The sequence below is a fragment of the Nannospalax galili genome, unplaced genomic scaffold, assembly GCF_000622305.1.
Source record: "Nannospalax galili isolate Female #2095 unplaced genomic scaffold, S.galili_v1.0 scaffold786, whole genome shotgun sequence".
In the NCBI taxonomy this organism is placed as follows: domain Eukaryota; kingdom Metazoa; phylum Chordata; class Mammalia; order Rodentia; family Spalacidae; genus Nannospalax; species Nannospalax galili.
In genome coordinates, this window is record NW_008355774.1 from 425,685 (window position 1) to 449,331 (window position 23,647).

The 23,647-nt window shown below is 52.0% G+C and overlaps 3 protein-coding genes across 11 annotated transcripts; 1 reads left to right on the forward strand and 2 right to left on the reverse strand.

Moving 5' to 3' along the window:
- The first annotated feature begins 451 nt into the window (after positions 1–451).
- Ifrd2 (interferon related developmental regulator 2) lies at positions 452–5,547 on the forward strand. 2 transcript variants are annotated; one of them, XM_008853130.3, is made up of 12 exons: positions 452–720; positions 2,479–2,598; positions 2,678–2,753; positions 2,855–2,979; positions 3,062–3,219; positions 3,370–3,420; positions 3,507–3,685; positions 3,770–3,875; positions 4,336–4,473; positions 4,570–4,698; positions 4,777–4,872; positions 5,020–5,547. In XM_008853130.3, exons 1-12 carry the CDS (start codon positions 645–647, stop codon positions 5,098–5,100), a joined length of 1,335 nt encoding a protein of 444 aa, XP_008851352.1. In that variant the 5' UTR covers positions 452–644; the 3' UTR covers positions 5,101–5,547. The 2 variants fall into 2 exon arrangements, with proteins under 2 accessions (XP_008851352.1, XP_008851353.1); XM_008853131.3 differs by having other exon boundaries at positions 452–702.
- On the reverse strand, positions 5,153–10,426 carry Lsmem2 (leucine rich single-pass membrane protein 2). Its single transcript, XM_029556145.1, has 4 exons — positions 10,263–10,426; positions 6,611–6,721; positions 6,346–6,531; positions 5,153–6,185 (listed from the first exon to the last, which is right to left on the reverse strand). The coding sequence occupies exons 1-4, from the start codon at positions 10,282–10,284 to the stop codon at positions 6,052–6,054; spliced, it is 453 nt and encodes a 150-aa protein (XP_029412005.1). The 5' UTR covers positions 10,285–10,426; the 3' UTR covers positions 5,153–6,051.
- A 790-nt stretch (positions 10,427–11,216) lies between these two features.
- Sema3b (semaphorin 3B) lies at positions 11,217–23,369 on the reverse strand. Of its 8 annotated transcripts, XM_008853136.3 has the most exons (19): positions 23,219–23,367; positions 20,964–21,048; positions 18,827–19,013; positions 17,702–17,859; positions 17,485–17,547; positions 16,978–17,097; positions 16,807–16,900; positions 16,498–16,617; positions 15,520–15,665; positions 15,304–15,415; positions 15,130–15,199; positions 14,899–15,043; positions 14,362–14,581; positions 14,001–14,092; positions 13,877–13,918; positions 13,492–13,649; positions 13,323–13,378; positions 13,094–13,233; positions 11,217–12,672 (listed from the first exon to the last, which is right to left on the reverse strand). In XM_008853136.3, the coding sequence occupies exons 3-19, from the start codon at positions 18,933–18,935 to the stop codon at positions 12,265–12,267; spliced, it is 2,253 nt and encodes a 750-aa protein (XP_008851358.1). In that variant the 5' UTR covers positions 18,936–19,013; positions 20,964–21,048; positions 23,219–23,367; the 3' UTR covers positions 11,217–12,264. The 8 variants fall into 8 exon arrangements, with proteins under 8 accessions (XP_008851358.1, XP_008851357.1, XP_008851356.1 ...); XM_008853135.3 differs by lacking the exon at positions 20,964–21,048 and having other exon boundaries at positions 23,219–23,369; XM_008853134.3 differs by lacking the exon at positions 20,964–21,048 and having other exon boundaries at positions 18,827–19,029; positions 23,219–23,351.
- Between the last annotated feature and the right edge of the window lie 278 nt (positions 23,370–23,647).

The following is a 23,647-nucleotide window of genomic DNA, read 5'->3' on the forward strand; positions in this document are numbered from 1 at the left end:
CCACCCTCCAACTCCCCAAAATTAGGCTAAATAATCTGTTAAATTCTATCGTCTGTACGCTCATCATAAGGTTACTTTTTCATAACCTGAATCTTGTCTGTTCCGTTATATCAAGGGCCAAACTCCCCATTGTCGCTGGACCCTGGCGTCGGGGCAAGTGTCCTGTGGCAAGAGCCTAGAGAAGCTTCATCCACCCATGAGGGAAACTATGAATTTAGGCGCGGAGAGGGCGGGGCGGGGGTGTCTGAGGAGGAGCGAAGAAGGTACGCAGGGCATTGTGGGTACATAGTTTAGCTGGCGCAGCGTCGGTTTGTGTATCTCAGGAATGGACTACGATTCCCGTCGTGCGCTGCGCCAAACCTGGGCGGCCCTAATCTGTGCGCCTAGCCCCCTGGGGATAGTAGTTCCCGCCTCGTGGATGCGGGCCTGAGCCGGGTGACCGGGAACTCACCTTCCCAGCGACCCGTTTGACAGGGCGGGGCGCCTCGTGAAGATGGTGGCGCGCGCGGCGTGTGGCTCCCGTCGTCTTCCCAAGTCTCGGCTCCGTGCATCGGCCAGCGTTTCGCTGGTTTGGAGTCCTCGCCCGCCGGGTCCCTGACCCCGCGCCCCCTCTCCTGTTCTCCCCGCCCCCCCCGGTTCCCGGCATGCCCCGCGCTCGTAAGGGCAACGCGCTCCGCAAGGGCGGCCAGCGCCGTGGAGGTGGTGAGTCTCGGGGCTCAGGTAGGACTGCTTAGTGGCGAGCGGGGGCGTTTTGTGGCTCCCTTTCGATGTCAACCGAGGGTCCTAAGTTGGGGAACCCTTCCAGATCAGCTCCGCGCAGCCTCCCCGAACTCTACTAAGGCCCGCACGTGCCCCAGCAGGCATCCGCCACGTGTGCACACAACCTGAGCACATTGCCAGCTGTCTGAAGAAGGGATCCCGCGCCCTCAGCAGTTACTTGGCCACCACTTCAGTGCCTGGGTTTCCCTATAGCCTCTCCCACCCCAGTTGCCAGCTAAGATGGACCAACCCCTGGACAGAGCATAAAGCCAGTCCCTTTGCCAAGTCCTGGTTCCTTTGGTGGACTCACAGGGAAGTTGGCAGAGGCCTAGCCTGTTCTGGAAAACTAAAGGAAATGTGATTGGAAAAGTACAGAATAGGGGCCTTAGCAGTTGTGCTGGGGACTGGATAAATACCCTAGAGCCTGAGGCAGTCTTAGGACTCCTTATCAGCTGCAACCAGAAGCCTGTCTTGTTGCAGTAAACACATTTACTCTGCTGATACAGGGTACCTGCCAAGCACAGTTTGGATCTACTATCACTGCCCTAATGTGGCTTGAGTTCGGGGACATTTAGTAGGGTAGTTAACAGTTCCACAAGGAACAAGGATGAACGCTAAAATTATTTACTAAGTGATGTCATACAGAAACATAGGAGATCCCCTGAGAGGAGCTTCTGGCTGAGTCCTGAGAAGGTAGTGAAGAGCCCTGTGCAGAGATCCTGTTGTGTAAAGGCCTGGCAGAAGAAATCACAGTACAGTGAAGCAAGTGAGAAAAGGCTGAGCTGTTTGACAAGTAGGGTAGTAAGAGATAAATACAGCCAGTGTGTGGGCTGAACGTTTTCCTGCAGACAGATAATATAAATAGTTCCTAAGGTATAAGGCCAGCAACCAGATCAGAACCTATCTAGAACTCTCCCATAGTAGCTATCCTTGCCAAAGCCAAGTTCTGGGCCTGAACCATATCCATACAGAGGAGTGTTCCTGCCCTCCTGACACTTAGATTTCACTATTATGTTTACTTCTTTCAAGGGTTCACCCAGTCAGAAGCTGCTTTACTTTTCCATGGTCAAGAGGAGCCACTATGTCTGTGTATTTACCTAATGCTGATGGACCTGAATGGACTAAAGGAAACTCAGAAAACAATATATTTGAAACACGGGGCACCCAGCACACCCAATGCCACCTGGGCTTCTGCCCCCAGAATTGATAGAGAGCTTAAGTATGCTGGCCTGCAGCAGAACTAGAACAAGTTACTTGTCTTTCCTGTTGCACCTGAAAGAAGAGCTTTTGCATCTCTAAAAACTGGCCAACTGATTTAGTTATGCTTCTGTTACAATGTAGAGAGGAAGTTAAGGGTATAACCTGGTGGCAGAACACTTGACCTTTACCCACATTGGAGCATGATCTAGACTGGGCCACAGACCCAGATTGGGACTCATCTATTTCCTTCTGCCTCTACATGGTTCCCCATCTCCTTAAACCAGGCTGTGTCCTCATTGGGGTTATTGTTCACCAAGTCTGCCAGGTTATCCCTGGACTGGGCTTAGCACCTTATGTTCCCTTTTTCTTGCTTCCTAATTCAAGTCCCATATGTCAAGTTGTACTATTTGACCCAGCCTTGGTTTTCTCATCTGAGATGGGATAGCATTCGTGAGGTACTCCTAGTTATCCCTCATCTTTGGAAGCTGGTTGGTCACATAGTAGTTTTATGTTTACCAGGTGCCCGAAGCAATGCTCAAGCTGACTCAGGCTCCAGTGAGGATGAAGCAGCCAGTGAGGCCCGCAGTACCACAAGTGAATGCCCCAGCCTTCTCAGCACCACTGCAGAGGACAGCCTGGGTGAGAGCAAGTGGAAGTTGCTCAGTGAGGGCTACTCTGGACAAGGGCAGGACACAGTACTGACCTGCTGGCTTTGCAGGTGGGGAAGCTGTGGATGAGCAGGAAGACCTAGAAGAAAAACTGAAGGAATATGTGGACTCCCTCACTGACAAGAGGTACTTCTGGGTCAACTTCTATACTCAGAGCCCTACTCAGCCCATGGCAAGTGGAACCAAGAGAGTACTTACTCACATGACCCCCTTTCTCTACCTCCCAGTGCCAAGACCCGGCAAGGAGCTCTGGAGAGCCTGCGCCTGGCCCTGGCCTCTCGCCTGCTTCCAGACTTCTTGCTGGAGCGCAGCCTCACTCTGGCCGATGCCCTGGAAAAGTGCCTTAAGAAAGGTCAAGCCCTGGGCGCTTGGGAAACCCTATGTAGGCAGGTGTTTACTCTTGTTGCATGGGCTAACTGGAAAGCATCCTGTAGGGAAGGGCGAAGAACAGGCCTTGGCTGCTGCTGTGCTAGGCCTGCTTTGTGTGCAGCTGGGCCCTGGACCCAAGGGTGAGGAGCTGTTCCATAATCTGAAGCCCCTGCTAGTCTCGGTGCTCAGTGACAGCACAGCAAGTCCTGCTGCCCGGCTCCATGTGAGTATTTCATTGCCCTATGAACCCTTCATCCCTAAGCAGACTGGTTCTAATTACCTTCAAACTCCCCTAATGCTAAGGAGGAGTGAACTTGGGCTCCCAATCATGCTGCTCACCCGTGGTGGCCTAGCTTTGTCTTCTTCTTAACAGTGCGCTTCTGCTCTTGGCTTGGGCTGCTATGTGGCTGCCACTGATGTCCAGGTAAGGGGACTTTGAATACAGGTGGTACAGTATATATACCCAAAGTTATTCCCATGAGCCACTCCTCAGTCTTTCTGTGCTCTTAGGACCTGGTCTCCTGCCTGGCCTGCTTGGAAGGTGTTTTCACTTGGTCCTGTGGCACCAGTGGCTCCACTGCTACTCTGGTCCCTGCCAGTCCACATGGTCTGCTCTGTGCTGCCCTGCAGGCCTGGGCATTGCTGCTCACCATCTGTCCCAGCACCCAAATCAACCATATCCTTGACAGGTAGGGGTGGCTGCCCACTAGAAGTGGGAGGGAATTGTGAAGGGACCTTCAACATACATGTAGCTTAGCTTGCCCCTTCCCTAGGCAGCTGCCCCGACTGCCCCAGCTCTTGTCCAGTGAAAGTGTGAACCTGCGGATTGCTGCTGGTGAAGCCATTGCACTGCTCTTTGAGCTCGCCCGGGACCTTGAGGTGTGAAGGACAGTGGGAGGTGCCTGCTGGCATCGCTGACCATCTGAGACTGTGCAGTGCATGCTACAGAAAGCAGTCTTGGGCCGGGCGTGGTGGCGCATGCCTTTAATCCCAGCACTTGGGAGGCAGAGGCAGGTGGATCTCTGTGAGTTCAAGGCCAGCCTGGTCTACATAGTGAGTTCCAGGCCAGCTGGGGCTACAGGGAAACCCTGTCTCAAAAAGACCAAAAAGAAAGAAAGCAGTCTTGGGTCATTAATGCAGGGGAGGTGTTCCCAATACAGGCTCACATTAGGTTCAAGGATGGGGGCTCTGAGCAGAGGTGTCCTGCTGGGGCAAAGGCGGGGAAGGGGTTAAGAGAAACCAGGCAGAGAAGAGGAGGGCTATGAATGGAAAGAAAGCTTCGGCCCATGCTGAGAGCCAGAAGAGGCCAAGCTCCTACCCAACACCTCCACCCACATAGGAGGACTTTGTTTATGAGGACATGGAGGCCCTCTGTGATGCCCTCCGTACTCTGGCCACTGACAGCAACAAGTACCGTGCCAAGGCTGATCGTCGACGTCAACGCTCCATATTCCGCGCTGTGTTGCACTTTGTTGAGGTGTGTTTGTGAGAACATGTGTGTCCTAGCAAGAATGTGTCCCCAGGCATAGCAGCCAAGCCCAATCCACAATCGTATGGGTACTCTACCCTACAGGGCGGTGACTGCGAAGAGGAGACAATCCGCTTCGGGCTAGAAGTGCTCTATGTGGACAGCTGGGCTCGCCACCGCATCTACGCAGCCTTCAAGGATGTGCTGGGCTCAGGCATGCACCACCACCTCCAGGTGAGGGGGACACACGGGACAGGTTGCCCACTTTGGCTGCTTGAGACTGGCCTGAGCTTATGCCTTTTTTGTCTTCAGAACAATGAGCTTCTCCGTGACATCTTTGGCCTGGGCCCTGTACTGGTGCTGGATGCCGCTGCCCTGAAAGCCTGCAAAATTTCACGTTTTGAGAAGGTTTGCATCCTTGGGTACTCTATCGTCTCTCCTGTTACCCTCTAGGCCTCCTGTTACTTGGAGGCCTAGAGCTGTGAGTGGGCTGCAGGAGGAACCTTTGGCTTTCCCTTCTCAGTGACCAGGCTCCCTTCTTAACTCTTTACCCAGCACCTATATAACGCTGCCGCCTTCAAAGCCCGGACTAAAGCTCGAAGTCGTGCGAGGGACAAAAGGACAGATATTCTATGAAGCACACTGGCCCAAGAGAAGGCTATCTACACCCTTGCCATATTTTTAACAGAAGACAGTACAAGAACTGGTCTGTGCCAGTGATTGTTGCTTTATTTTTTTAATGATAAAACCAAAAATAGACACTGGGAGAGTCTGGAGAGAGGAGTCAGCATCCTTAGGACCCTGGCCCTGTGTGTCTGCAACTCAGCCCTGTGGCTATGGCCTCTTCCTGTTCTGTCTCAGGTGAAGCCAAATGTGTGCCTATCCAGAGCTCAGGGGCAGGTGAGAGAGGGCTGTTCCTTTCCTTTTTAGACCTTGCTCCCTTAGGGTGACTTCCTTTGGGGATCTGGTGTCTAGACACATGCCACTATAGCACGTGGAGAGGCAAACCTGCCTAGAGTGGATGTGTGTGCTGATTAATTTTAAAGATTAAAAGAGAATTAAACAGAGTACTCAACCTCCTGAGACCTTAATCTGAGTTTTTTGCCTGCCCTCCCTTCCCATCCACCCCACAGGCTTGGGCCCAGTTACATTGCCCCATCTCATCTTTGCCCTCCAAGGCAGTCTCTCCCCATGTGGTCCACCACCCCCAACTCAGAGCTCAGCTTGTCTGAAAGCTGAGGCTGGACCCCCCCACTGGGAGTTCTGGGAAAGTGGGGTGACTGAGCAGGGGCAGCTATTTCTAGGCTTCTGAATCTCCTGTCTAGGGATGCCCAGAGGGTGCTGACAGGAGGCTGGTGCCTCATCCTCTGACCTTGGGCCACCCAAAACAGGGTCTTGGCACCCGAAGGCTTGGCCAGGCCTGGCCTGAAGAGGTCGGGAGAGACAGGCTGCTGTGAAGTCACATCAGGCTCTTGTACAAAAATCTAACCAAGGAAGTAGTGTAGATGTAGCCATCAATGGGAGAGGAGAAACCTGCCAAAGGTCCCTTTATTCCCCCTCACACATGCTCCACATCCAAGTCACATCTCAGCTGGGTGCCCGGGCTTCGCTGGAGTTGAGCCTCCGGAGCTGGCTGAGGCTGGCCAGACGCAATTTGAGCAGAGTCTCCTCCTGTGTGTGCAGTGTGTGTGCCAAGACTCGAAGGGATTCACTCTGCAGCACTGGAGGTGGGTAGGCATTTGTGGGACCTTGTCAGACCACATGCCCTCCCAAGACCTCCAACCCAGCCCAGTATCAGGGGATGTCCACTACCCCCTGCCCCACCCTTTATTACTCCAGCATCTGCAGTTGCCCTGGGTTCCCAGCTCTGCCTGTTCCTACCACTCAAGTAGACAGCCAGGATGGCTAGTGCCAGACAGGTGAACACCAGTAGTGCCAATAGCAGCAGGAACCCCCCATGGCCACATATGGGGCTGCAGCCAGCCTGGGTACACAGCGATGGTGGCAAGACACCCAGAAGCTCTTCCCATGTCTGTGCCTCTTCAGCCAGATAGGGCCGCAGTGAGCCTGCAGGGAGGGTGGTTGATCAGGAAGATGGTACCTGCTTTCCTACCCTCACCCAGAACATCCATCTTGCCTTCCTCACCTCCACTGTGTAGGTCACTGATAGACTCCACTTGGTGCAGACGTACCTCCTGCACATGATTAGGAGCCAGTGGTCTTCTGCTTCTCTGGCTCTGTGTTGGCGCCACAGTGTCTGCAGGGGCAGTGGGACTGATTTAGCTACCAAGTCACTCCTCACCTCCCAGGTAACCTCAGGCAGCAGGGACTTGGGGTATATGGGAATATTTTGGCATTGTTTGGTTCCAAATTCCCTGTAACTTTAGGATTGACTCGATTTATATCTAGGGTGCCTTCAGACTCTAAAGGCCTCTTGGTCTGTGCATAGTGGCTCATAACTTGCTCCCATGTTTTCTTCTAAGTGTGTCAAGGTCAAGCACTTTCAGGCATTCCTCTGCCTGCTTATTACTAGCAAACAGTTTAAGGCTGGGCATAGTGGCACACATCTCTCTGAATTCAAGGTCTACATAGTTCCAGAGTTACACAGTGAGACCCTATCTCAAATGAAACAAACAAAAAAAAAACCCTAGCAAATACTTCATCAGTTTTGCTGGTCCAAGGCCACAGCAATTGAGGCCTTATAGGTTAGCCACCAGACCAGACCTGGTACCTGGTGCCTACTCTCCTAGGTAAATGCAGCTACATTCCAGCCATTTTCCTCCTGGTTTGGTTCTGCCTGCCCTAACAAGCACAGTGTGATTCTGCTGTTCTCACCAGAATCCTGCAGTTTTCACTCAACATCACTACAGGAGACCTTTTTCTTAATAGTTTCCCATAATACAGGGCTCCCCCTGAGGCTGTCTGGGCATTTAGGTTGTTTCCAATTTCCTCTGGAAGTTAACCCCCAGTACATCCATCATTGAATATGAAGGTTTTTTCCAGTTTCCCATAAAGAACAATTCCCAGAAGTAAAATTACTGAATCCAAGAACAGACTTATTTTTAAGCTATCATCAAACTGTCCTCTAGAAAGTCTGTCCAGAACCCCTGACAGTACAACATCGCCACCATTAGGCATCCCATTGAAAATGTGTGTGTTCTGCAGATGGCTGTTCACATTTTTTTTTTTTTTTTTTTTTTTTTTGAGATAGGGTCTCTCACTGGCTTGGAACCCACCAAATAGGCTAGGCTGACTGACCATTGAGCCCCAGGAACCCTCAGGACTCCATTTCAACAGAGGTGCGTTGCAAGTATATGCCATTATGTGGGTTCTGGGGAATAAATTCAGGTCTTCATGCCTGCAAGGCTAGCATTTACTGAGCTATCTCCCCAGCATCTGGAAAATTTTTATGCATGCATCTGTACATATATTTGCCAATTTGAGAGATGAGAAATAGCCTCCCTTGATTGATTTGATTCTTTTCCTAGGGAACCTGACCAGCATTTGTGTCTTTATCCATTCTTGGGTCCTGCCATTTAATCACTGATTCTTTGTAAATTCTATGTGAGTGTAAATTTTTTTTTTTTTTTTTTGGTCTTTTTTGACAGGGTCTCCCTCTAGCCCCAGCTGACCTGGAACACACTATGTAGACTAGGCTAGCCTTGAACTCACAAAAGATCACCTGCCTCTGCCTCCTGAGTGCTGGGATTAAAGGCATATGCCATCATGCCTGGGGTGATTGTAATTATTTCAAACTTTTTTGGTGTTTTTGGTTTTGGTTAGGGTTTTTTTGTTGTTGAGTTTTTTTGTTGTGATGGTTATTGTTGGTTTTTTTAGGCAGGGTCTCCCTGTAGCCCCAGCTGGCCTGGATCTCACAGAGATCCTTCTGCCTCTGCCTCCCAAGAGCTGGGATTAAAGGTGTGCACCACCACGCCTGGCTGACTTTGAGCTCCTGACTACTCATGAGTCTTCTGCCTCAACCTCCCAAGTACTATCAAAATATTTATGATTTCTAAATACTATATTTCCTCCTGGTGTTATTTGACTGAATGTTTTAAATTCTTAGCTCTGTAAGAGCTCCAGAGGCCCACGTGGAAGTTAGATAACAATGGAGCAGGGTACTGGGGAGTACTTCCTAGTTAGGGTACTCTCCGTGCTTAAAACTGACATGCTCACAAACCAGTCAAACAAAAACATGCTGTCAGTCCTTATGTGTGGGTAGTGGACTGCAGATCATAATAAATTTCCCTCTTTGCACTTTACTTCCCATACTTTATAATTGAATGCACTTTATTTGCTACAGAAAAAAACATGGCAAGTGTTAAGTCCCCCCCCCCCCAAAAAAAAAAAGGCAAACATTTTTCCTCAGTCCAGGACAGGCCCTTTTCCTGCATTATAAGATACTGACAGCTAGTGAGATGGCTCTTGCCACCAAAACATTAACCTGAGTTCAATCCCTGAGACCCACATGGTAGAAGGGAAGACCCAACTCCTAAAGGTTGCCCTCTGGTCACACACACACTTGTGGCATGCATGAGTATACACACACATAATTAATGTAAAAATTTTTTTTGGCTTTTTGAGGCAGGGTTTCCCTGTGGGCACAGTAGGCCTGGAACTTGCTATGTAGATGATGAAGCTGACCTCAATCTCATAGATCTACTGCCTCTGCCTCCTGAGTGCTGGGCTCAAAGGTTTACACCACCCACCACACCTGGAAAATACTGTAATTTTTTTTTTTTTTAATTATGGGGCCAGAGAGATGATTTAGTAGGTAAATGTGCCTGCCACTAAGGCTGATGACCTGATTTCAATTCCTGGGGCCCACATGGTAGAAGGAGAAAACCAACTTCCTCAGATTATCTTTTTGACCTCCATACATACAACATGGCACATGTACACACAAAGTAAAAATTTTAAATGTTGAGAATATGGGCTGAAGAAATAATGCAGCTATTACAGGCTCAGGCTCACAACCAAAAAGACAAAACTATTGAGAATATGATGAAAGGAACCTGCCAGGTAGACCAAACTGGGCTGTGGCCATAGACTATGGCTAGAGCCATGGAACTGCTGTCCTCAGACCTGCCCAACCTGTACCTGCAGCTTCTCCAGGTCCTTCAAAGCCTCTGTATTTATTTTTTTTCTTTATTTTTGAAATGGAAGTCTCACTATAGCCTAAGCTGGCATCAAACTCCTTACAGCCATGAACTCAGCCACACTCCTGCCTCAGCCTCCTGAGTGTATGTGCCACCATTCCTAGCTAGTACTGTATATACAGCAGAAGAGTTAGGTGAAAGTCCACCGAACTCCTGACTAGCTGAATGTCAGTCTGTCCAGGCTGAGATACTCCAACCCTTAGCCAATTAGGGATATTTAGGCCCAAGTCAGGGGAGGCCTGAGGCCTATCTACTTTCATCCCTAGTCCAGATGTCCAAATCCTTGGAGCCACTCCACACCCACCCCAATTCCAGCTTCCTTGTTGAAGAGATGAACTGGTTGGCAGCTCCCCAGATGCCCACACCCACTTGGGCACAGCCGGTAGTTGACCCATTCCTAAGTGGAGAGCTTCCCTGAATCCCTCCAAGTGGCTCATAGCAGGGGAAGCTGAAGCTGAACCTGAGGTGAAGAGGGGTTCCAGGCATGGCAAGTTCATTCTTCCCCCATGCACAGGGGTAGGTCCCTCTACTAGAACTAAGATTTGAAAACTGAAGATAAGACAGCAAGGTCCTCCAATGGGGATAGATCTCCCCATGATCCATAGGGCCTTGCCCTTCCCTATAGTCACCCTCTCCTACCTTCTTGGGTCTCCTCAGGCATGGCAAGCAGTGGACAGTAAGGGCCGACGAGAGTGCCCAGTAGCAGGACTAGAAAGATAAAGGCAGCAGTGGCTCCTTTAGGAGCCTGGGAAATGCCTGGCTGCCTCCCAACCTGGTTTTAAAATAGGCCTGAGCTCAGTCCCCTGGGCTATATTTAGAGGGGGCAGCTCTGAGCCATGAAAGGGGGTAGAATAACACATGGGTTGGCCTACACTACCTACTTAGTAATGGCTCAGCCAAGAAAGCCTCTGCTAGTACATGGGCAACAGGGACCTTTCTCAGGCAACCATTCCAACACACATAGGCATTGGAGCCTTCATCCAGTATGGCCACCTCAGGGTCAGCATGCACAATGTGCCACATTGCCAGTAGCTATAACAAAACAGGAGACCCCACATATTGCCAGCAGCTATAACAAAAAAGGAGACCCCGATTCAGCCATTCACACTTTACCCAGAGTCCAGCCATCTTCTAACAAATACAGGACAAACACCCACCTTTGTTTGATGAGCTAGTAGCAGAGATTGGGCATGGTAGACACCATTGGAGCCCAGTGCCATAGGGCTTTGGCAGTCCTACAAGTGGGCACCCATGCTTCACCAGTGGACATACCAGGATTAGGATTAGAAGCTGGGTTATTTGTTTGAAGACAGGCTCTATGTAGCTCTGGCTGGCCTGGAGCTTGCAATGTGGACCAGGCTTGCCTCAAATTCAGAGAGATTCACTTGCCTCTGCCTCTGAAATGCTAGAATTAAAGACATGTACCACCACACCTGCCAGAAGCTGGTGTTTCTACTACTAAGCTTACAACCTTAGGTAAAGATAGCTTTAGGAAGCCCTCTCTGGCCTGTTCTGTACATCTGTAAAACAGAAACAAGGGTTTCTCCCTAGCAGATTGTACTGAAAATAGAAATACAGGCACACATCTGAAGCACTTATGCCAAAGTAGTATTGGTCCTCCCCATCCATTCGTTTCCAGAAGAGCATAACAGGTGGCATGGGGGCATTTGAGGATGTACAACAGCATAGCTCATTCTTGAAAGGAAATGGTCCAACTTCCAGGCCTTCCTCTGTTGTGGACTCCTGTTCCCCTTCTCAACTCGGCACAGCAAGACTGAGATCTACCTTCCAAACACCCTGAATCCATGAGTCCACCATTCCACAGTAGTATATTAGCCTTCTTGTTCCTCAGATGTGGTAGGCTTGTTCCCTCCTGCAAGCCTTTGCACTGGTTCTTCCTTCTTGGAATGTTCCTGTGGTTGGCATAGTCTTGTCTTTCAGCTCAAGTGTCACACACACTCTTACACACATCATCCAGTTTTTTTGTTTTGTTTTTTACTTCAGAGCATTTAGCCCTGCTGTTAGATTGTGCAGAATTCACTGCACGTCATTACCCCCAAAGGCTCTATAGAAAAACCTGTTCAATCACCTTTAAATCCTCACTACTGCAATCGTGGACAGGAGAAATTCAGATCTTGAGACTGCTAGGACAATGCCCAAGACCTCACAGCAAGGTCTAGGCTAGGTCTACCTGTTATATCTGCTGGGGCCAATCCAGATTCGCCGATAATGTGTTTATTGCATTACTTTAGTACAGTCGGTCTGTGTCACCCAGTACCCAACAGCCTAGTCTGTTCACAGATTTCTGCTCACTGCCCAAAGAAGAGAAATCTTTCCCCAGGGTGGACACCCAAGACAGTGTCCTGTCCCTGGTCTTTGCTCTGGAGCCCCATTTCTCTCTTCCCTCCCTCCAGGCTAGATCTTGCACTCGGCCTGAGTCACTCTTCCAGGGCTTACATTACATCCTGTTAATAAATAAGCTGGCTCCCCTGCCCTTTGTCCAGGGCCTATTGTTTGGGTGTCTTCATTGGTCCGGGGACCCCAGTGTGCCCGGCCACAACCCATCCGTCTTCCTGGGGTCTGTCTGCCCCCTCTTCTGTGTGTCATCTCCTGTCTGGTCTCCGGTATGGGGACAGCGCAGTCACCAGTGCGCTGCACTACGTGGCCCACGCTCAGCGCGCAGCTCAGAGGCGTGCATCCGCCTGTTTCGGCCCTTCCTATGTGACTCTCCTTCTACAGAGCGGGGCCCGGGCTGCGGGCGGCACATTCGCAAGGAGTTGGTGCCTCCACCGCCGCCTGGCTCCACCAGCTGCAGAAAGTCCCGGTACCAGAGTTTAGGGCCTGGTGGTGCAGGGGGAGCAGCCTCCTCAGCCCGTGCCAGTAGCTCAGCCTGTGCTGCACTCAGCACATGCAGCACCAGGCGACGCAGGGGCTGTGAAAAGCCTTGTTCGATGGCAGCACAAAGATACACCCCGGAATCCTGGCGCCGCAGACCACGCAGCAGTAGCCCCCGTGGAGTTGGCTCAGCTCGCTCCGCAGCCAGCACCTGCTGGGTGAGAGAAGCAATAAAAACAAAGCGTCATTGGGAGCCAAGAGGAAATGGAAAATGAGTGGCCATAGGTGCCCACTTAAAGGCAAGGTGCACAGGGATAAAGGAGCCCTTAGATGAAGATTCAAATTGGGGGTGAAGGGTTTTGGGGTGGGGTTGACAGGAACCTCAATGGATAGGTCATTCTCCAGATGGTAGAGGAGGGGTCAGGGACCTAGCTGGACACAACGGGACATCACTAGGATGTGGAGAGCATTAAGGACCTAATGGGATGGGACCTACAGTAAGGTGAGCAGGGCCTCACTGGACCAGACTTCATCTAGATATGGGTTCAGGCCAAATACCTCATTAGGTAGGGCAAGGTTTCTCTTGGATGTAGATGAGAGAGGGGCCTGGTTAGGAAGGGTGGAGAGAGGCCCACCTGGGTGTGGGCCACCTCCCCTGCACGCTGAAAGGTCCACTCCACATGTGCCTGTAGTGACCGGGGCTCACATTCCAGAAAGGCACTGCCACCCTCCACACCTAAGACCTTCCTCTCCAGCAGCGAGGGACGAGAGGAGTCTTAGGACAAGGAGAATGTCAGATTCAGACAAGGCAAGGATGGGTGTGGCAATTCAGGGCCTAAGGGTGGGGGTAGATGGGGTACTCACCCCCAGAGCACAGTGTGCTGGGGTCACCATTCCTTATATCTTGCCTCCGGAACCGCCTGAGGGGAACATTGAGATCTCTGTGAGCTGGTCTTCATCTATTCTGGTGATGGAGCAGCAGAAGACCCTAATCCCCCCTGTGGGGCCCAATCCAAATTCCAACCCTGCCCACCTCTTGGCAGTAGGCTGGAAGCGTGTGCAGGCTGACCCATCCCAGGCGCAGTAGGGGTCCCGGGCCAGGCAGCATTCAGCGCAGGCTCGGCCTAGGGCAGTGCAGCGATGTAACGCAATCTGTGCCACTGCGCTCCTTGATGCTATGTAGAGCTGGTGCTAGAGGGCACAAGAAGCTCCAGTCTGATGGAGGGGAGCCCTTACCCAGCTCCCTTCAGTCAAGGATCCTTTCCCCCACTTGACAGATGGGAAGGAGCACTGGGATCTTACACAGGTCTCACTGTCTATAGCAAAGGCAGGGGCTATACTTAAACTCTGGACTACCAAGAAGAAAAACACTTAGGAGGTACGCAAGTTCAGTCCATCCTCCTCCTCTCTTCACTCACCCTCTTGGAGGAAATTTGCATGTTGGTGATGGTGGCAGAGTCCTAAAAGGGAGGCATGACATGGGGGATCAGGGCTTAGTGGGCTGAGATGGTGTGTTCTAGGTGACTGGGGTTGAAGCCTCACCTCAAACACCTGCAGCTCTTCCAGGAGGAGCCCCTCAGAGCTAGGCCAGCTGCCCTTGGGAACTGAGATCACCTTCAGCACTGTGCCCACATCTGTAGGAATTGAAAAAAGGGAGTGACCATTGGTTTTTCTCTGACAGCCAGGACCTGGAGGCGGGGTCTCCTGTCTCAAAGGTCTTCATCCTCAGCATGGTAGTCATAAACAAGTGAAAACTGTGGGTTGGATCAATCAGGGCAGCATCCCAAAAAATGGGGCTACAGCTCAAAGATGTAAAAGACAGGACTGGCCAAGGAGAGCTTTCACCTCTAGGCCAAGGAATGGGGAGAAGGGGTCATAAGGGTCATTGTGGTAGGATCCTGACCTGTGCCAACAAAGACAACGTCATAGTGTCCATCAGCAGCTGCTACACGGTCTACGGCGATTTGGGTGAAGGTGTACCCAGCACCCACTTGTAAGAAGAGAGGGCGCCCCCCCATGGGCAGGACTGAGTTGTACATGAGAGGGTGGTTCCGAGCAAACTGGATGACATCATCCGGGAAGTCTTTGGTGGAACTGAAGGTGCCAAAGGTCTTGCTGGGGCACTAGGAAAGGCAAGGATGAAGGCACAGCAAGAAGAGACAGGTATAGGGATTTGGTCAGCCATTCAAAGCCTCTGAGAATATGAAGGTGGAGAGGGACAGAGGGCTTCCCTGGGTATTTGAGCCTTACCCTGTAGAACCTCAGGCTGAGGGAACATATGGTCTGAGGGAACCCTGAAAATCTATTTTAGGATGGTGACATTTTCCCACCCATACCAAATGGAAGAAACTACACCTCCCAACAAGACCCCCAGACTAAGCCAAGTTCTCTACCCTTAGAACTTTGAAGTAGGTTCTAGCAAGGATCCCTAACAACGCACCATGCCAGGTCGTGGGTAGGGGACACGGCCCTGGTAGGACACCCACTGATGTGTAGGCCCCTCCTTGTGAGCAAAGGGTCCCAAGAAGGCTCGGCGCACATCATTCATGCTGTACACGCACACAGCAGAGCCCTGGAAGATGCTACTGCAGGCAACAATGAGAGCAGAGTGAGCAGCCCCAGAAAGTCTAGCTGGCCCTGCCCTAGGGAACTTCTACCTGCAGCCCCTCACCTGGATGTGGAGAAGACAGTATAGAGAAGTGGTGTCCGGAGGTCTCGTGAGGACAAAAGGAATACATCCTCTGCAAGGAAAGGGCCTAGTTGGCAGGGTGATACACAGTCTCCCTGGCCCAGGTGGGCGCCTAGATTCTGCATCCTGACCCCATCCCTCACCCAAGGCACTCACGAAGTTGGTCAAAGTGGGTGTCACCCTCAACTCCAGGTACTGAGCACACTAGACGTGCCTTCAGAAACGTGGTCCATTTGTTGACCAAACTGCGCTGGCCGCCCAAGTCATTCTGCCCACAGGATCAGAAGGGATGAGAACAGAACCCTAGCAGGCAAAGGGTCAGGGGAGAAGGTAGCTGGGGACTAGCAGGCAAACTGGTCAGGGACTCCTTACTCGGCAGATCTGGCCAACACGAGACACAGTCAGGCGTCCCATTGCTGGTGAGGCTTCCACTGCAGACTCACGGAAGAAAAAGTAGATTTTATCATCATCAGGGTTCTCGCTCTCAGGGATCCAAAAGACTTTGACGAACTTGGGTTCTAGACAAAACAGGAGGTATGGTATCAGCAGATCCTGGTCCTCCCCCAACATGTAAACCCATCGGCAGGGTCCCCACCCAGGCCTCCAAAACCAAACCCACAGGATCAGCAACTGCAAGGCACAAAGTAACCACAAGGAGGCAGCAGAGACCATGACTACCTGTGCATGCAAGCTACAATACCCCCCCCCCACGCCCATCCATACAACTCTCACCCCACCCTTAGGGCTTCTGACGGTGGGTGCCTAGCTCCCTAAATAAATATGCCTGGAAAAGAGAGAGCTGGGGTATCTGTTTTACCTTCATTCACAAATCTTCCTCCCTACCAGATCAGGTGCTCTCCATTCATGCTTCAGATCCTGCCATGTCCCATACTCAGAATAAACTACTCTAGGTATAAGTTTTCTATCAATTCTAGCTCCATGAGTCTGTTTCTTGTTCCTGCCTCAGGGCCTTTGCACTAGTGTTCCCTTTACTTGGAATACTCTTCTCTCAATTCTTTTGACCTGTTTTTCTGGTGTTCTGGAAGCCATTCATAACTCACACCTCCTCCCAGCAAGTAGCTTCCTTTCTCCAACCCAGACTCCTTTTTCTTTCTTCTCTATTCTTTCTTTGGTCTCATGGCCACTGGAGTTGATCTCATCATGTATTTGTTCTGAGATCTATGGACTTAAAAACTTTTGCCTGTCTCTATGACCCTGGCATAGGGCCTGATTATAGTAGATATTCAAAGAGACCACACTTTACCCATTGCTCTCTTACTTTATCATTGTTTGGCACCTGCCTTGTTAGATGATGTCATCCCCCTTCCAGTGGCCCCACCAGCCTCTCACCGTTGAGCCAGCGGGAATCATGGGGCTCTGTTCGGAGACTCGGACGTTGGCCCAGGCTGCGAAAGATGGTAAAGTCCCGGCCCATGAGGTCTGCTGCCACCCCTGAATACAGCTCTTCCCCTGCAGACAGGGCAAGGGCTGCTTAGTCAAGAAGTGGGCTCTTGGAGTAGAGGGCTTGGGAAGTTCTGGGGGCTCTTAGGGATACAATGAGACCAGGGGGCTTGCGGGGAGGTTGCTTGGGATGTGTGAAGTTCTAGAATCTCTAAGGGGTTCTAGGAGTTACATGGGGTCCTAGCCTTTTGTACTCACCCACCAGCACAGAGGCAGCCCGATGTCTGGGGTCATAAGGACTCTTCCCCTTGCCATCCTCAAGCCGTCTCAGGTCCAGCCAGAGTATGGGTTCCTGGCAAGCAGGGGGAGTTACTACTGCCAGGCCCTTCCTTATGCTTCCTGCCTCCCTCTGTTTAAACCTGGTCTTACCTCCAACCTGTGGCCCACCTCCACAAATGCACAGGTTGGGTGGAAGGCCCCTGTGCCACAGGCCAGCAAGTGGGTATGGTTATAGGCATGCAGCAGCTTCACGAAGTTCATGCACTCAGTCTGGTGGGGCAGACAGTCAGTGAGGCTTTCCCAGGGAGGCAGCCTTTAAGAGGCTGCAGTTCACCAAGGGCAATCCCACCCCTTCCTCTCTAATACATCAGCCAGAGGAAACACTAAAATGGACTACAGGGACCTGAGTGCCCTTGGTGACAAGTCCTGCCCACTCTCACAGGAAGGCTGCATGGATAGGTATAGATCTGTACATCCTCCAATGACTCAGAGGCCCCCTAAGAAGAATCATATGAGCCCCTCTACCCTGACTCACCACCACTAGACCTCATTCACCTTGACCTCCCTGTCCTTACCCCAGCCAGTCCTCTGACTCAGCCTTGGGGTGAGGGGGCCAACCCTCTTCTGCATGCCCCACTTTGGGTAGCCCACACTCACGCCAATGTCCTTTCCTGCCCAGTTGCACTCTTCTCGCCATTCCACAGGGGCCGGCCAGGCCAGCTATAGGGGGAAACACAGATGGGACTTGGGATGCTCTCTATTCTTGGGGGTCTCCCCATTTAGTTGCCCACAGCTCTGGGATTCTCGAGACAGTCTAGAATGGGATCCTAAGGCCTTTTCCTTGGACAACATTGAGGTTAGGGGTCCCTGGTACCTTCTTGGCCCTCTTGCTGATGTTGTCTAGGCTGAGGGAAGCCACATGATTCTCGGCACCCACAAACAGGCGTCCTCGCTCCTCATCCACCAGCAAGGCTTCATAACAGCAGGTCCTCTCCAGCCTGAAGGTTCGGAGGCCATGCCAGGCCTGTAGCTCTGCAGGGAGAAATGCCACTAAGCACTTGTCTGCCATGCTGGGAACCTCCTCAAAGCCCTGCCTTGTTGTCTTAGGTTATATATGTGACCCAAGCCACACACATGTGCACTTACATACACGGGAGCTTACACACACGAAGAGAGGCCCACCCAGGTGCGTGTACAGAACTGCAGGGTGGGAGGTGCAGCCCCCAGGAAGAAGAAAACAGGTTGAGGAAAGCATGTTGGGACAGGTAGTGTCTCTGAATAAGCATGCTGGGAGGCCAGGCTTATGGACAACAGGGTGCTAGGAGAGGAAGGGCAAGTAGGGACGGCCAGAATCCCATTGTTAAAAAGGCAGACCAGCCAGGCATGGTGGTGCATGCCTTTAATCCCAGCACTCGGGAGGCAGAGGCAAGCGGATCTCTCTGAGTTCAAGGCCAGCCTGGTCTACATAGTGAGTTCAAGGACAGCTGGAGCTACAGGGAGACCCTGTCTCACAAAAACCAAAAAAAAAATATTTTTTAAAGTGTGTGTGTGTGTGTGTGTGTGTGTGTGTGTGCAGACCAAAGGTTTCTTCCCTGACACCCTACCACTAGACTGGACTCAGCAGAGTTAATTATCAAATGTCAGTGCCCAGGGACTATCTCTCTCTGTGCAAGGTGTGAAAAGGAGACTCTAATGCTCCCTTACTAGCCTACCAAAAAGGTATTGCCTGTTTTGCAGTAGGGGATGAAACAGAGACAAGGACTGTTGCTATGGAGACAATACAGGTTATCCTGGGAAAGTATGAGGAGAATGTAGGCAGAGAGGTTGAGGTCTGAGGCCAGGACAGGGTTAACTGGAGATAGCCTAAGAATAACCCCCAACCTAACAAGTGTCTGGTGATGGGGATACACATGAGGCACCAGCCAATACAGAATCTCTCCATACTGGGCCCCTTTCCTGCTCACCCTAAGCCCACCCTCTGCCTGCCAGGTGCACCTACCTTGAAAGGAGAGCCGAAGGCGGGGAAGGCTGGGGGTAGCATCCCCCAGTCCCGCTGCCCAGAGCAGAGCCAGGCCTGGGATCATGGCGGCGGCCTCGGCCCGCCCCATGCCGGCAGCTCGGGGCGCTCAGGGTTCAGCAGGCGTGTGTGGAAGAGCCCTGAGACGCCCTGGACTCTGCCCCGGGATCTGAAAGAGAAGGAGTCTGGCAGCAAGGCAGAGAGGGTGAGAGCGGGAGGCTATGGGGGAGTCCCCAGGGATCAGATTACAGCCCCCTAGGGAAAGAGGCTGGGGGGTCACATTCCGCTTCCGAGTCCTCTCTACCAAGGGTGCCCCGCCTGGCCACAATCACAGACACACCCACACCACAGGCACACCCTCAGGGTCACCCTGCTCTGGCAGGCACCCGCCCCACCACGTCACCCTCCCCAGGATCCTTCCCTCCTACATACACACTAACAGACATTAATTCACAAACACTGTACGCCCACTTCATGCCAGCCTGGGGCATGGACTGGGATACTGGAAGACATGGACATGGCCCCCAGGCAGGACAGAGCAAAGTACCAACAAAGAGTCAGATCCTGTGGTCATTTCAGAGGGCACCAAGTGCAATGAGCAAAACAAGCTGATAAAGGGAGAATGACAGAAGGGGATGGGGTTTTCTAGAAGTGTACCCAACAGACCTGCAGGGAAACATAAAGGCACTTTGGGGACTGAAGCCAAGGTTGTGGGTGTCTACAAGTATGAATCTGTTTCTGAGGGTCCCTTTGTGAACATGTGTATGTGAATAGTATGTGTGTGTGTGTGTGTGTGTGTGTGTATAAATGTCTATGAGCAAATATAGTGTTATACCTATATCCTGGGAAAGCATGAGGAGAATGTAGGCAGAGAGGTTGAGGTCTGAGGCCAGGACAGGGTTAACTGGAGGTTGAGTGTGCAAATCTGTATACACCCATGTGGTACTGTAGCACAGCTATTTAGTGTGTTCCAGTGAAAAATAAGTCTGGTACATGAGTCACATCTGCACATGGGCAAGTGTGTGTGTGCATACACAGTTGTGTATCTTGGTGGATATGCAAGTGAATCCAAATGCAGCATCAATTATTCCCTTTGACCCTAAGATACCAGTGAGACCCATTCCTCTCAGGACCTGGACCCAGATCCAGCAGCCTCAGCTTTGCACCTGACTACTCCCTAACTGGAAGGAGAGTCTGCTGGTCAGACTTCAGACCCAAGAGAAGTATGGAGGCAGGGTAAGGTGACCTCTCAAGCTCACCTCAGGTTTCAGGTGGAATGATGCTTTGCCCTCAAAGCCCTTTCCATTTCTGGTTCTTATGTTTCCCTGTCTTTGAGCCCCTCCACTGAGCCAGAGACCTTCCCTGGCATCATCAGGTGGGGCCAGGTTCTGGCTGCTACGATTCTGCTCTTTCCCAGAAGCAGTCAGGACAGGTGGGGCACAGGAGCCCTGGGGATGAGCCAAGGTCCCAGTGTGGGATTAAAACAGGGAAGCAGCTGCTAGGGCAGGTCCCAGGTCCATCCTTCCTCCACTCCCTACCTACCCGCCCCCAGCAGCTCCCTAGTTCCTGAACCCCTCCCAGGCCAGGACCCACCACCTGCCTTCCACCTGCTGACACTTGCCTCTGCCTCTTCTCGGGTTCTAGAAGTCTGTGAGGCTGACATGAGCTTCCTTCCCATACTCCACCAAGAACTCAGCAGAGGTGTCTCCCACTTTCACCCCTCTTTTTCTGGGGAAGGACAGCAGACTAGGACCCACAGGGCACCCTCTGATGGCTCCTTTAAGGAGAAGCCCCTGTCCCGCCCCTACCAGGCCAGGCACCACCCAGAATGCCATAAAGTTTGCTGGGCTGTAGGGCAGGGGGGTGGATCCGGTGACATGTGGAGGCAACTGGGACTGGCTGGAGACAGTGGCCCTGTCTTAGTGGAATAGGCACAAGGGTAGGCTCAGGAAAGGATGACCCTTTCCTGTTGAATCTCAAGGTGAAGGGTGCCCCAGATGGTGATCCCGGAAGCCCAGTGGTCAATCAAGGGAAAAGAGGAAGAAGAAACGGACATCCTCCCCAACATCTTTGCACAGAAGGCAGAGGGAATAGCAGCCTAGGGACTCCTGGTCCTCACCTGGCCCTCCACAGCTCCTCACCCGTCCTTCCACAGCTGAGGGATGATAGGGAGCTCAGCGGCAGCCTCAGTTCCCTGGAACTGGCTGGGATAGGTAGATCAGAGATCAGGGGAGGAGTTCCTAACTAGAGATCTGAATAGGCCCCAGAGGCTCCAGTCCCAGTCCTTCCTTACCAATTGGACCTCTTAAAACTTCAGCTGTCTGGCCCATAGTGGCTGCAATGAGGATGATGATGGCCAGACAGGGAAAGGGAGGAGGAGGAAGAGGCCAGCCCAGGAGGTCCAGCAAATCTCACTTCTGTGTGTGAGAGCCTATCCTGACAGCTTGGCTGGGCTGAAGCCAGGGGCCACTAAAGGGAAGCAGATACTTTCCTGGCTTCAGCTTCCCTTCAAGCAGAGCTAGGTACCTGAAGGAGGTAGGGTTTTTTTTTCGGGGAGGGGGGGGAGGTGGGTTGCTGTTCCTTGAGGTGAGGTCTTATGTAGCCTAGACTGGATGTGAATTTGCTAGGTAGCCAAGGATGGCCTTGAACTTCTGGTTCTCCTCCTGCTTCCCAACCAGCTGCATGAAGGAGTTTTACAGATAGGACAGACTCTAACATCTCCCTTTGGTGCCTCAGTTGGGAAGTACCTGGGGTCTTGCCCTGAAACTGGCTCTGGCACACCTTATTTGCACTTTGAGAAGCACTTTGGAGGGATTGAATGTTGCTAACCAAGAGTGTAGCTTTCAGGTCCAGCTAGGTAAACATACCAGGGCTTCAATCCCTCAGTCTCTCTAAGGCATTCTCCTGCCCTTTCCCCAAGGATGTCAGCAGCCACGTCAGGGTTCTAAAAGTCTCCAGCCTTGGTTGTGTGCCACAGGTAAGGGGCACTTCAAATGTGCAGTTTCTTTACCTACTGCCTGGGTGCCATCCAGCCAGTCTTGAGCAAGATATGGGGAGACTTATCACTAAGTCCCCAGGAGTCTACTGTGGGGTCATGCCTCTTCTGAGCCTCAGGGCCCAGTGTTCCTGGCCTGGCTGGTCTAGGAGGAAGACTGGGGTATTGAGGAGGGAGCCTGGAGGAACTCTTAGGGTTCCAGGATGAGGCCTTGCCCTACTCCTGGGCCAGCTGCTTCTCCTCTTGGACCTGGGCAGCTTCCTCTGGCCTCAATCAAGCAATGCATTCTTCAACTTTTTACAATTTTCCACCCCAGCAGCCGAGATCAGCAAGTGCCTTTGAGGCACCTACCCACCCCTGCTGTGTCCCCTGTCTGCCCCCACTGCCTTCAGTTCTCTAGGCCCAGGGTCCCAGTTTCTACTTTGTTCCCTGCACCAGCCCTATATTCACACTGAGAAACATCATCAGGACCCCTATCATCTTTCCAACAACCTGAGACTCAATTCCTACTCTTAGGGAATGAGCTGTCTCTGGCCTACCTCTGCTGTCTCTGCCCTCCTGCCTCCAGATATGTCTCTTCCCTTTAACAGGCAAGGATGGGTGACAAGTCGCGCTTGTCCCAAAAGATCTCCTTCCTGCTCCCTACTCTCAGGTTCCAGAGTACCAGGCTTAGTGGTGGGGTCCCCAAAGAGGAAGTGCTTCCAGAATAGAGTCAGTGCTCAGGTGTTATAATTCAGCTTCCAAAGCCCTTCAAAGACTTCAGTTTGGCAGTCTAAATTTGGGTCTCAAACCAACAGAGGGAGCTAGGGTCTCTATCCTTGTTTGTGCCCCTGTCCTGGGGTATCCATGAACACAGGCCTGCCTGGGTTCTTGCTATGGAACTGCCCATTCATGGTACAGATTTTGGCTTTTCTTTTTGAGTCGTTGGCCCAAGTCCCAGCATCTGCTTCCCCACCCTCCTCACAATTGAGCTCTCCTCTGCACCCTACCTAGGCTCCAGTGGTATGGCTATTGTAGGACACATTTGAGGAAGGTTGTGCCAGTCATGCCAGTGCTCTGGAACTGAGTGGAGTCTCAGACTCCCCACTAACACCTGCTTTAGCAATCAAGACTGGTGGCTCCACATTACAACCTTCCCCTGTTGGCCACGTGGGCCCTGGATCATGCTGCTCAGAGGACTTAAGCTTGGTGCCAGGAGATGATAAGGCACAGCTAGGGAGAGCTTCCTGAAGCTTAACTTCTCTCACAGTTTAACACCTGCCCCTGACAGATCTCCTGGGAAAGAATACAGGGTCTGTCAGGATACTCCCCACCCACAAACCCCCATCCTTGTCTCCATGGTCCAGGAGACAGCTCCCCCACCCCACCCCCGGGCCCACCTTTGTTTTGAAAGGTCAGTTCCTCCCTTCCTTGCCTGTTGCCCTTCCCTTCCGTGGGCCATGTCAGAGTTGTGGTGGAGGGGCAGCAGGAGGGGCCATCAGGAGCCTTGGGCCTTTGGCTGTGGCCTTACCCCCATGAGCTCCGCCCTCCCTCTGCCTCGTGCACATTCCTCCCAGGCTGAGGTCAGCCCCTCTGGGATGGGGAGCTCCCCCCACACCAGCCACATCACAACTCCTCCTCACTCCTGTTTTCTTCATTGCCTAGTGGGGTGGGGCGGGGAAAAAGGAGCTGGGGGTGGGGCCTCCCTCTCCCTTCCTTCTCCAGAGGCTTTTGGGGGGAGGGGATATGCCAGGAAAGCTACAAAAGTGGACTAGATGGCACTCTATGCTCAACAGAAATTAACATAAAATACTACATTCCCTAAGCTG

Coding starts and splice junctions, on each gene's coding strand:
- Ifrd2 (XM_008853130.3), top strand. CDS start 645: ATGCCCCGCGCTCGTAAGGGCAACGCGCTCCGCAAGGGCGGCCAGCGC. Junction 2,599..2,677: donor CACTGCAGAGGACAGCCTGG/GTGAGAGCAAGT, acceptor CTGGCTTTGCAG/GTGGGGAAGCTGTGGATGAG. Junction 3,876..4,335: donor AGCTCGCCCGGGACCTTGAG/GTGTGAAGGACA, acceptor CCACCCACATAG/GAGGACTTTGTTTATGAGGA.
- Lsmem2 (XM_029556145.1), bottom strand. CDS start 10,284: ATGCCTGAGGAGACCCAAGAAG. Junction 6,722..10,262: donor GCCTGAGGAGACCCAAGAAG/GTAGGAGAGGGT, acceptor CTGCCCCTGCAG/ACACTGTGGCGCCAACACAG. Junction 6,186..6,345: donor CCTGGCTGTCTACTTGAGTG/GTAGGAACAGGC, acceptor ACCCACCTCCAG/TGCTGCAGAGTGAATCCCTT.
- Sema3b (XM_008853135.3), bottom strand. CDS start 18,935: ATGGGGCGGGCCGAGGCCGCCGCCATGATCCCAGGCCTGGCTCTGCTC. Junction 16,901..16,977: donor AGGTGGGCCACAGGTTGGAG/GTAAGACCAGGT, acceptor CCTGCTTGCCAG/GAACCCATACTCTGGCTGGA. Junction 13,234..13,322: donor CAGCACACTGTGCTCTGGGG/GTGAGTACCCCA, acceptor CCTTGTCCTAAG/ACTCCTCTCGTCCCTCGCTG.